Genomic DNA, 12,762 nt, shown 5'->3' with positions numbered 1-12,762 from the left:
AGGCTCTTGACAGAGGAGTCTGAAGTGAAGGCCCGCTGGGTCGGTTACTTTGAGCGGTTGTACCAGGCTGATCCACCAGCTGTCGAGTTGGACGTCAAGGGTGTTACAATCCCTGTTGCTGACCCTCCAATCAACTGTGGTCCACCTTCGCTTGTGGAAACACAGGCTGCGGTCAACCGGTTGAAACGGGTAAAGCTCCAGGATTCTGTGGCATCCATGCTGAACTTCTCAAGGCTGGTGGAAATGCTGCACTCATGCCGTTGCATGCAGTTTTGTGCTCTGCCTGGAACACAGGCATCATCCCAACTGTTTGGAAGAGGAGCCTTTTTGTCCCTCTCTGGAAAGGGAAGGGTGATCGCCAAGACTGCAACAACTACCGAGGGGTGACGCTGCTCTCTGTGCCGGGCAAGGTCTTTGCTCGGATAATTCTTGATTGGGTTCGCCACCATCTGCTTAAGCACCAGCGTCCAGAGCAGTCAAGCTTTACACCAGTAGGTGAATGATTGACCGTATCCTTGCTCTTCAGGTCCTCACCGAACGCAGGCGAGAGTTTCGGCAGGGGCTGCTTGCAGCCTCTGTTGATCTCTGTGAAGCGTTCGATTCAGTGAATCGGGATGCCCTCTGGAGGATTCTTGGTCTTCGTGGGGTGCCACCAAAACTGATCGATCTGATGTCTGAACTCTACTCTGGTACTGAGAGTGCTGTGAAATGTGGTGGTACCATCTCTGACTTAGTTCCAGTTGTTCCTGGAGTTCGTCAGGGGTGTGTACTGCCCCCCACACTTTTCAGCGCTTGTATGGACTGGATTCTTGGGAGGATGTCGGAGAGATCAAGCTGCGGTGCATCGTTTGGGAATGTCAAGATCTCGGACCTTGATTTCGCAGATGATGCATTCATCTTTGCGGAGACTTGAGATATCCTTTTGGGGTCCTCGAGGTGCTGAATGAGGAGTCGGAGCCGCTGGGATTACTTGTTTCTTGGGTCAAAACTAAGATCCAGGCTTTCAATGACATCTTGGATTCTGCTGTCCTGTCTGTCTGTTTGTGATGAGGATGTTGAAGTCGTGGAGAGATTCACTTACCTTGGCAATGATATTCATGTCTGCTGGCTGTGAGTCAGAGGTCAATAGACGTCTGGGTCGGGCCTGGGGAGTCATGGATTCACTGGATCATGGGGTGTGGCGCTGCCGGTACCTGTGCGGGAGGATGAAAGTCCGAGTCTTCAGGTCCTTGGTGCTTCCAGTCTTTCTCTATGGATGTGAGACTTGGACTCTGACAAAGGATCTGAGACGGAGACTTAATTCCTTTGGTACCAGGTCTCTTTGGAAAATCCTTGGCTATCGCTGGTCGGATTTTGTGTCCAACGAGCGGTTGCTGAGAGAGACTCGGATGAGATTTGTTACCTGCATAGTCCGTGAGCGTCGGCTGCGGCTGTATGGACATGTGACTCATTTTCCTGACGCTGATCCTGCTCACCAGATTCTCTCAGCGAGGGAGTTTCGTGAGTGGAGGGGGCCATTGTGCCGACCACTTGCCTCGTGGTTGCAGCAGGTTGACTGGCATCTCAAGGAGATGGGGATGGGCCTGGCATCTGCCTGGGTGATGGCCAGACGGAGGCCCCTGGATTACCGGTGGAAAGTGGACGCAGCGACGCGCTTTTCTGGCACATGCTCCCATACCTGACCTGACATTGTAATTTTCAACGTTTGATAAAGGTTTAAAAAAAATCGTTTTGCAGTGCTGGACTTGATTGACAGAATGTCAGTCGAATTGTGGCAAGATGTTGAAAAACAATAGAAAAGAAGAGGGAAAAAACAACATCCCAAAAGCAAGCAGAAAGAAGAATTATAAATGACTCAGAAGAGGCAATAAATATTCCAGACAGAAGGGAAGAGAAGAAAACCAAACCGTCACATTGAAAGGGCATTAAGTTGCTCAATGCCAACTTCCAACATCAAGCTAGGAAATACGAAGAGAGATATTTTAAAGAGGCATTCAGGGAGATAGAAAGTGGCAACAGAGCAGGAAAAACCAGATAGTTTAACGAAGATCAGAGAGATGACAGGAACGTTTATATCTGGGATTAGGATCTTTAAGCGTAGTTAACACGATAATATCTCTCAGAAGAAGCACACGTGAAAGAAAGATGGAAGGACTACACCAAAACTTGATACTGTATGATTGGCAACCTTTGAAGAAAGAATATAAGCAAGAACCAATCGTGATAGAATTTGAGGAACATAGATCCCTGAAAGAGTGAACAAATGGAAAGCATCAAGTGCTGATGAAATTCCAATCAAACACTTTAAGGTAGTTGGGGAAGAGGCAGTAAAATTTTAACAGCGATCTGTACCCAGATCTGGAGCAGGATTGTATGGCCTAAAAGGTGGAAGCAGTCAGTCTCCATACCATTTCTAAGGAAAGGAAATGCAAGAGAATGTTGAAATATTCGAACCGTTGTCTTGTTTTCACATGCGAGCAGGATATTACAAAAGATAATTCAACACAGAATAGAAGGCTAGCAATACCCATTGAGCAAGCTGGTTTCAAGAGGACGATGTACGAGGTAAAATTGCAAATCTGAGGTGGATAATGCAAAAAGCAAGGGAATATTAAAGGAATGTGTTTCTCCGTTTTATAAATTGTAATTGGTGTGCCAGGACCCTCAGTCATTTCAAGTTGATGCAAAAGTTTTTCTTTTTAGTATCAACTTGAAGGGTGGATTCTAAAGAACAATTTTGGTTTGAGTGGAGAACGATCAGCCCCCATTGGGGCAATGGGGGCATTGGGGATACCCGACCCCACTGTGGAGGGGGGGGGTGATAGGTGAAATCTTGAAATTTTTTTAACTTTTAAACCAATGATCCGACCTGAACACTTGAGGTATCTTCAGATTTTGGATGAGGAGTAGCAACTTTTATATGTGTATATTGTCCCAAGAAGCCACCATCCTGATGGTATCGCCATAAATCTGTAAAAAAAAAGAAAAAAAGTTATTTGGGATGACTGTCGGCTTGACCAAATGTGTTTTTTGAGTTGCTCCTCACAATAGGCAGTGGTAGAAAACTGGTTTAGTTTTCAATGCATGAGACGTCTACAGGTCCATTTTCATGCTGTTAGCCATGTAGTCATTGTCATGGCCGTACAGGCCTCCATCGTGTGCATTGCCGTATCTAATCATTCTGTAATCAACTTCATCCTAATGCAATCAGCCGATAAACCATCGACGTCTTTGTGAGTAGTATATACAGTGCCTTAAGAAATTATTCACACCCCTCGACTTTTGTCGCATTTTGTTACAGCCTGAATTTTTAAATGGATTAAATTTAATTTTTTATTGTTACTGATCTTCACAAAATACCCCATCATGACAGTGAAAACATGTTTTCAGGATTTTTTACAAATTAATTTAAAATGAAAAGCTGAAATGTCTTGCATCAATAAATATTCAACCCCCGAGTCGATACATTGTAGAAGTGCCTTTGGCAGTGATTACAGCTTCGAGTCTTCTTGGGTATGTCTATCAGCTTTGCACATCTGGATTTGGGGATTTTCTCCCATTCTTCTTTGCAGATTTGCTCAAGCTCTGTCAAGTTGAATGGGAAGTGTTGGTGAACATCAATCTTCAAGTCTTTCCACAGATTCTAAAATGGATTAAAGTCTGGGCTTTGGTTGGCCACTTAGGACTTTCACATTCTTGTTCTGAAGCTATTCCAGTGTTGCTTTGGCTGTATGCTTGGGGTCATTGTCCTGTTGGAATGTAAATCTTCACTGTAGTCTCAGGTCTTTAGCACTCTGAAGCAGGTTCTCCTCAAGGATTTGCCCGTATTTGGCTCCATTCATTATCCCTTCGAGCTTTACAAGTCTCCCAGTATCTGCCACTGAAAAGCATCCCATAGCATGATGCCGCTACCATGCTTCACGGCAGGGATGGTGTTCGATGGGTGATGAGCTGTGCCTCGTTTCTGCCAGACGTAGCACTTTGCATTCAGCCCCAAGAGTTCAATTTTCCTTTCATCAGACCACAGAATCTTTTGCCTCATGCTGTAAGTCTTTCAAGTGCCTTTTTGCAAACTTCTGGCATGCTCTCATGTAATGGGCCTTTTTCTCAGGAGTGACTTCTGTCTGGCTACTCTCCCAAACAGCCGCGATTTGTGAAGTGTTGCAAAGATGTCCTTCCAGCAGGTTCTCCCATCTCAGCCAATGAACTCTGTAGTTCTGTCAGTTTTCTTTGGGTTCTTGGTCACCTCCCTGACCAAGGTCCTTCTTTGCTTGGTTGCAAAGTTTGGTCGAACACCCAGCTCTAGGAAGAGTCTGAGTAATTCCATATTCTTTCCATTTCCTAATGATGGAGCTCACTATGCTCTTGGGTACTTTCAACACTAGAAATCATTTTATACTATTCCCCAGAGCTATGCCTCCACACAATTCTATCCTCGAGTTCTACTGACAGTTTCTTGGACTTCATGGTAGAATCTCTGCTCTGGCATGCACTGTCAACTGTGGGACCTTATACAGAGAGGTGTGTGTTTTTCTAAATCATGTTCATTCAATTGAATGAGACACAGGTGGACTCCAATCAAGTTGGTGAGACATCTCAAGGATGATCAAAGGAAATTGGATGCACCTGAGCTCAATTTGGAGTGTTATCACATAGGGGTTTAATACTTATTGATGCAAGACATTTCAACTGTTCATTTTTGATTAATTTGTAAAAAAAAAAAAAAAAAAATTAAAACATGTTTTCATTTTATCATTATGGGGTTTTTTGTGGTGATTGGTGACAAAAAATTTAAATTTAATCCATTTTAAATTCAGGCTGTAACACAGCAAAATATGACAATATTTGAGGGGTGTGTACTTTCTGAAGGCATTGTAACTTCCTTCCTTTCGGTATATTTTCAACCTTAATTGTTCATTTGTTCATCAGAATAACATTTATGGTTTGATCTTCCTTCATACTTGTCATCACCAGCCCTATTATTTTGGTCACTACAGTTCCAGTTCTTATTAGTATTTCTACCCTGGTTATACTCAGCTGCAATAAAGAATCTATATCTTCTGGGAGAGTGCTTCCCACACCTTAAGTACACCCTCGGGGAGAATGAAGCTGAGCACTCTCGCTCATTCTTTTGATCTCTCGATTTATACGACTGCATGATGAATTGGGAGCTATGAGTTCAGTGTCCAAAACAAACTAAAGAAGAACTTGTCTGTCCCCTCATGAACCCAGTTTCTGAACGTAGAGAGGGAACCTACATTAGACTATAGGGTGTCTGGTTGCAGCTGTCATTCCTGGAGTCCACCTTGGCAGAATATTAAAAAAAAATCACTTGCATAAGTTAAAGATACCAGACTTTAAATTCTGACTGATCCCACGTCACTGACATTTTTTGGCATTTTGAAAGGAAGTTATCACGGCAAATGAAAGATTATTCATCAAACCCGATTTATGTTATCCAACGAAATAATGTTTCTCATTCATCGTCTTGGCATGCCCTAAATTGATTGGGTAACTTGTCTCATTCACCCATGCAAATTCATGCCAGTTTAACCAATGGAAATCGTTGTTCTGGAGACGTTCGACATGATGAACTACACTTAACGTCATTAATGCACGTTTATTTGACATGGCAGCCATGACCACGATGGCCGAAACTTCGTCTGGTGTTCCAACATCTTCATCGAAAAAAAAAAAAGATCTTCTTCTTCTTCTTTCGACTGCTCCCTTTAGGGGTCGCCACAGCGGATCATCCGTATGATCCGCAGAGTGATTTGGCACATGTTTTACGCCGGATGCCCTTCCTGACGCAACCCTGGTTGCCTCTTACGACACAGGGATATGGTACACCTATTTTAACCGGGGTATACACCGGCCCAGTACACTGGTACTCATTTTGCCGAGCTCGGAAGGATGACAGGCTGAGTCAACCCCCTGGTGTATTAATTCAGTGGCCCAACGGGGCTTGAACTCAGGACCTTTTGGATCCCAAGCTGCTGCCCTAACCACTGCGCCAACACACCAGGCTTTCATCGAAAAAAAGATGACATGCACATATTGATTCGATTGTTGGAGACTTAAAACCCTTCATTGAAGTCCTGTAGGCTAAATTCTTGAGGTGTGTAAGTATGCGGAACGATTTGAATGGGAATAGGGCTGAATAGCAAGGGGTTTCTATTTCGGTATCTAAATCTGGTGAAGTGACCACCATTTTAGATGATGATGACAGCTAATGATGACTAGATAAGATCAAGGAATAAAGATACAGTATGATCTTTGCATTCTGGAGTTTGCATGTGGAAATGATTGAAAATTTGCTGCTCTTCATCAGGGCTACCAGATGGGGATTGGTCACTCCACCAAGCAGCACACAGCGCTCTTCTGCCATGAATGTTTGCGTATGACAGGACAAATTAGTCCCGTGATCTCCCTGGTTACTGGTTGGAAATGCATAACCCGATAGTTGGCCATCAATCTGCATTCAATGAATTGCAAATTGGGAATTTTGCTGTTCAAAGATGGGCTGTCTGGTTATTCTTAAGTTGCTTCTGGCGCGGTGATTGAGCAAATGGCCAACAAATTCCAAAACAAGGGGTGGGGATGAAATCATTCTCAACCAACAAAGGAGCCAGCAATCGTTGGATTGGGACACATCATGAAAGAGCAACCACCACAATGCAGTGCCAATGATTGGGAACTCGTAAAGATCGAACAAATGGGAGAATGACCCATGATGAGCAGGGTTTGCAGAACATCCTGAACACCATAGTCAGTATGATCAAGCTATTTGACAACGATCCTGAAACAGAGCCCAGTGATCTAATCCATTTATCATTAGGTGTCATTGCTTCAGTTATTTAACAAGGAATTAAAGCGCAGGAGGCGGATATTCGTCCTCCTGCGCGGTGGCCGGAATGCAAATTGTGCCACCAACCTCTTAGCAAAAGTTACCCACTGCAGGAGTACATCTGCAGTTGCAGTTGGGCACCAGATGTGGATGGCTGTTGACTCACAAGGAGCTCATCCACCCTTTGACAGGTTTTGTTTTTAGTCCTGCTGGGTGTCCATACCCATACAACCTCCTCACCAGGAAACCAGGTGGGGAAGACAGTTTAGTCACCGACAACCCAACCATGAAACAGGTTAGTACAGGTTTACATGCTGCCTGTAGCAAGCCACAGATATGTTCTGGCCTGATCTGTCTTCCAGGCAGACATTGATAAGCGAAGCTTCGAACCACACCTTGACATTCCATCTGCAGTTGGAAATTGTTGGAAGATGACAAACAATACCCTAGACTCTTTGGAGCCGAGATGTTGACTGGATGCCTATGGAACCTGCTCAACACAGCATCCTGGAACTTGCATTGTGTGTGTGGAAGAAGTCGAAATACAAAGATGGTGAGGCAGACAACAAATGCTTTGTGTCAGTAGGTATTCCCTACACTGAACTGTGCACATGCAAGGAATGTGCTAATCTAACCATTGTGACTTCTGATGGAGACTTTCAAGAATACAATGAGGTGGTTGAGGAAGCAGATGCTTATGACAACGAGGAGAACTTTAACTGAACAATCTTCCAATTAAGCATCCATAGTTTAACACTTAATATTTCTCAATAATTCCTTGAAGGTCTGATACAAAAAATCTCAATATCAGCAGTGGTTTGACAAAATTAAGATTAAATTATAAATGTACCCATTTTATTTGTTCATTTTTTTTGTTTTTGTTTAATTGGTAGGGGATGCTCCCTTCCAAAATGCATATCAAGGGGTTAAAATTTGGCATCAAGTAACTTGTAAGAGTTGTTCTGTCAAGTGAAAACCATCATTGAGTACACATTGTAACCCCCCCCCCCCCAAATCCACCTTGCATCAATCGGACGGAGGTTTTTTTTCACCCTTATCTGTCTGTGAGCAGGATAACTCGTAATGTTGTCGACTGATTCGTACAAAATTTATTGGACAGGTTGAGTGTGTGACAAGGAAGAATTGATTTGATTTTGGTGAAGATCCGGATCTGAATCCAGATACAATAATTTTTTTCAGTGATTCTTCTCCATTGAGAGGACCAAAAACTATATATAGCATGATATCTTAAAAAGTGACGGATGGATTTGGATGAAACTTGGTGGATGATTTATGTAGGTGACAGGAACAAGCTGATCATTATTGTGGAGAAATAAGTCTGCTCATTGATGTGTTCATGGAATTTTATTTTACACATGGTTTCTCAAGAAAATGTTTGCAGACTTTAATATTTCAGAAAAAAAAAATTCAATAGGAGGGAGAGGGGTGATGTTGTGTTAGTAATTCATAACAAATGGTGTTGGCATGTCATCAGTCAGCTGTTATAAGGCAGTGCAGAATGATAAGATAGCATAATTTTCGCAGAATAATTCGATATATTTTATTGACATTCTTATCATTTGAGATGACGAATGATGGAACTGATTTTTGTGCTTCAGTGAAGAAGATCCTGCAGAACAATGTCTGGTGAATTTCATGACACCATTGGCTTGCAGGTGAGACATTACCTGTCCACTCTTTGCTTGCATACTCATGGCACCTTTTCCCGTGCAGGTTATGCCCTAAACCTTTTGCCATTTTATTCGGGATGGATATTGTCTTGGCATGGGTTGTGATGTTGCAGTCGTGGTACACCATTATTCTTTGTTAAGGGAACAGTCTTGGATTAGTGGAAACTTGGAAGGTTTTTCTTATCAGTAAAATCTTGCCACTTTTATTGCCGCAATCTAGTATTTGTAATTTTTGAGTGAACTAATTTTTCCGATTCAACATTTGTGCCGTGTTCACTACATACAAGGGTAGTTCTGTTAATTTTCCCCCTTTTAAAAATGTCATTATGCCTCCATAGCCGAAGGTACCTCAGGCATTGTTTTTGCGTTGTGCGTCCGACCATGCACTCATCACAGATTCTCATAACTGCGATAACTTGTGAACCGACCGCTGAAGGGATTCTTTTTTTTAACCAAACTTCCTACAAGTATGGAGTATGATACAAAGATGAACTGATTATATTTTAGATTCAAAAGGTCTGGTCATGTGATTTTTGGTTGAAAATTTTTACCACAACAATTTGTGAAGCACAGAAGGGATTGCAACCAAGCTTGGTGCGCATATGGACTGCAATACAAAGATTAACTGATTCAATTTTTGGTTCAACAGGTCAAACGTCATGTGCCCTTTGAAAAAAATAAATAAATAAATAAATTTTTAAAAAAGCATTTTGCAGATCATATCTCAAGTGAGAAGCATCTGATGTTTTCCCTCTTCTACTTATCTGTTCTCTCTCTCACACTCTCATTTTTCATGTGACCTTTAATTGAGATCAAACGTAACAGTGTGTTCACATCTAACACAGGTGGAGGCATATTCAGTGATGCATTTGTGTCAAATAATTTTTTTTTAACTTCTTTTTTTTCCAATATTCTTAAATGATCTGATACCCGTGAAGGAGATGCAACAAAAATCACGTGCATGTGCTGTCAACTACACAAGACAACATTGGACTTGACTTGGGACAAACATGGCCACAGAGCATTGCGACACTTCCTGAAGCACTCTCGGTATTGGCAATCCTGGTTGGGAGACATCCTTTGTAGCAACTTGGACCAGGTCCCTATGGTTGACTGAAAAAAAATTCTAATCAACCTTTATTTAAGTGTTCACTGGGTAATAGCAATCCTGGTTGGGAGACATCCTTTGTAGCAACTTGGACCAGGTCCCTATGGTTGACTGAAAAAAAATTCTTATCAACCTTTATTTAAGTGTTAACTGGAAATCTACAAATACACAAATGAGCTTTTCTCAATAGTACAAAATCCTGTGCACCACTGATTATTTGCGAAAATACCCCAACCCAACTTTTATTGCCTGTCCGATTTTGTGACACACGGAACAGACAATGCAATCTTTTTGGTTGACCTTAGGCAAGTTTAAAAATAATAATAAAAATTACAAAACGGTTGTCCACTAAAATTGAACCACTTAAATCAAGTTTCACTTCTTTTCAATTTGGTCACATAGGCTGTGAAACATCAATGTTTCAGCAATAACAATATTTAATAATAACGCTTCTTAATTCTCAGCAATAATTATGCTTCCTCCCTCTTTTTACGCAACCGTGGTCAAATGCCTGCAGGCATTCCATTTTCCAGTTAGTCCGTCTGTCCGTCCTTATCGGTTTTTTTCATTACCATTATTACCTGTGATGCACTGAAGAGATTCCAATGAAACTTGGCACAAGTCTGACATCATCACTTAGCTACTTCTTCCACTTGCTGATGGCAGCTTGGCTGCCGGGGTAGCTATCATTTCTTGGAAGCGCGACTGTGTCGCTGATGCAGTGCCCCTCTACCAGTACACACTGGTACTCATTTTGCTGACCTCGGAAGGATGACAGGCTGAGTCAACCCCCTGGTGTATTAATTCAGCGGACAACGGGGCTTTAACTCAGGACCCTAGGATCCCAACCCACCACCCTAACCACTAAGCCAACACCAGGCTATTATCACTTAACTTTCCAAAAGCTGCAAAAAATCCTTCCAAACCGCTACTTTTCTAGCTCTTTTGTGTCGTGTGTTGTTGTTGTTCAAAACCGCTCTTAAATTGTCGTTTCGCCATCTTGGTATGGTATATGCATGTACAGTGGTACCTCTACATACGAATGTTTCAGGTTACGAAGCGCCTGAACGGGAAAATATTGCCTCTAGTTACGAAGGCGTTTCAGGATACGAAGTCAAAAATACAGTACAGTACGCGCTGCTTTTCGCTGCTCCCAGAGTTTCCCGAACGTAAACAAACTAGTAGCTGCTCTGCCATTGGCTATCGCCTAAAATCTGCCTGGCAACCCTTTGCGTATGCGTGTATCCCAGCATGCTCTTCGTGTCCCCGTCCCGCTCTGTAAATATAGTTATACTGTAGACAGTCTATGGTCCCGCTACGAAGTGCTCGGACAGTGTTACAGTACAGTACGCGTGTGGATTACAGTAACTTTTATTCACAATGGACCCCAAGAAAGCAATGAAGAAAAGTGGACAAGGAGAAAAGAAGAAGAGTTTTTCTGGCCATACAAACAAAGCAAGAGATAATAGAAAGGTATGAAAAGGGGATGCGTTTGATTGATCTCGCAAAAGAATATGGCCGTAATATATCTACGATCGGCACGATAATAAAACAAAAGGAAGCCCTTAAAGCTCCGACTCCTTCCAAAAGCCTCTCTGTCATTTCCAAGAGGAGGTCGGCAGTGAACGATGAGATGGAGAGGTTGTTACTCGTGTGGATAAAGGAGAAAGAGATCGCTGGTGACACAGTGACAGAGGCCATAATTTGCGCAAAGGCAACCGCCATCTTCACTGACCTCGTGAAGGAGGATACAGGTGAGGGAAATTCGGCGCAAGGACTACACCAGGAGTTTTTAAGGCATCGCGTGGGTGGTTCGAGAAGTTTAAAAGGAGGACTGGACTTCACTCTGTTCTTCGCCATGGTGAAATTATTTCGCTGGGAAAGGGCATGGGTCTTGAGGTGGATGACGAGGACATCAACGAGCTGATTCAGGAGCACAACGAGGAGCTTTCGACGAAGGAGCTGCAGGAATTGGAGGTGATTCAACACACCGCGGTGCAGGAGGAGTTCAAAGAGGACGAGGACGAGGAGGAGGAGGAGGAGGCAGCCATTATTCCATCAGCCCAAATCAGACATTTTAGGAAAATTCCATGAAGTCTCGGAATTTGTTGAAAAGAATCACCCGGAAAAAGTGTTCACAAGTCGGGCTATCGCGCACTATGACGATGTCTGCCTCGCGCATTTCCGACGGATTGTTAAAAGCCGGCAAAAGCAGACGTCATTGGATCAATTCTTCACGAAACGCGAGGCAAAAAACACTGCTGATAAGGACCAGTAAACAAAGAGGCCAAAAAGTAACGAGAATAGCAGTTAAAAGGTAAATGAATATTTTATTATTTCCTTTATTCTTTGTTTTTTACATTATGTGCCTCTCGTTTTATGTTTATTGTGCGGTAATCTAATTTTAACATGTATTTGTTTCATGTTCTGATGCATTTTTATGATTTATTAAAAAAAAATGTCCGAATTTTGCGGGGCTTGGAACGGATTAGCGCATTTACATTCAAAAGGCTTACAAAGGTTTCAGGTTACGAAACTACTCCCAGAACGAATTAAATTCGTAAGTAGAGGTACTACTGTATATATGTTTCGGCATCACTATTGGGTGCTATTGCCTCGGAGGAGTGCCGGCTTCGCAGAATTGCATATATATATATATATATATATATATATATATATATATATATATATATATATATATATATATATATATATATATATATATATATATATGTATACAGAAGACGAGGCGTAAGTCGTCACCATCGGGACCGAGAAAAAAGTGACGACTTAGAAATGTGACGACTTACGCGTATGCGAACATTCATGATGACTGTGGGGTGAAGAATGAAGTCGTGCGTGGCCTGGACACGTATGTGTGAGAGCCGGCTATTGTACCAAAAGGAAAACGCAATCCTCGGGGCATAGGTGGGGGTTCATTGGTGAGTTGGAAAGTGATCAAGCAAAGATGGAATTCATGAATCAGTTTATCAAAAGTAAAGATAATGAACAACTGTAAGACAACTCGTATACCATCGGTGATGGTATGGTGACAAATTACATGACACACAGTCATCGTTGTTATGATTACCACTCAATGCCAATGTGTAAGTGAG

General features: G+C 42.4%; 1 protein-coding gene across 1 annotated transcript in view; it reads left to right on the top strand.

Moving 5' to 3' along the window:
* The window catches only part of LOC147035231 (uncharacterized), a 326,073-nt gene that overhangs the window by 18,024 nt on the left and 295,287 nt on the right, over positions 1 to 12,762 (top strand). The window contains exon 8 of the mRNA XM_085895787.1: positions 8,467 to 8,523. Within this exon, the coding sequence (XP_085751913.1) occupies positions 8,467 to 8,523 (57 nt within the window). The remainder of the gene's footprint in view (positions 1 to 8,466; positions 8,524 to 12,762) is intronic.

The sequence above is a fragment of the Eptatretus burgeri genome, chromosome 1, assembly GCF_056783735.1.
Source record: "Eptatretus burgeri isolate ZD-2024b chromosome 1, Ebu_testis_v1, whole genome shotgun sequence".
Classification (NCBI taxonomy): Eukaryota; Metazoa; Chordata; class Myxini; order Myxiniformes; family Myxinidae; genus Eptatretus; species Eptatretus burgeri.
Note: the sequence above shows the minus strand (reverse complement) of the source record. Positions and strands in the feature narration are given on the sequence as shown.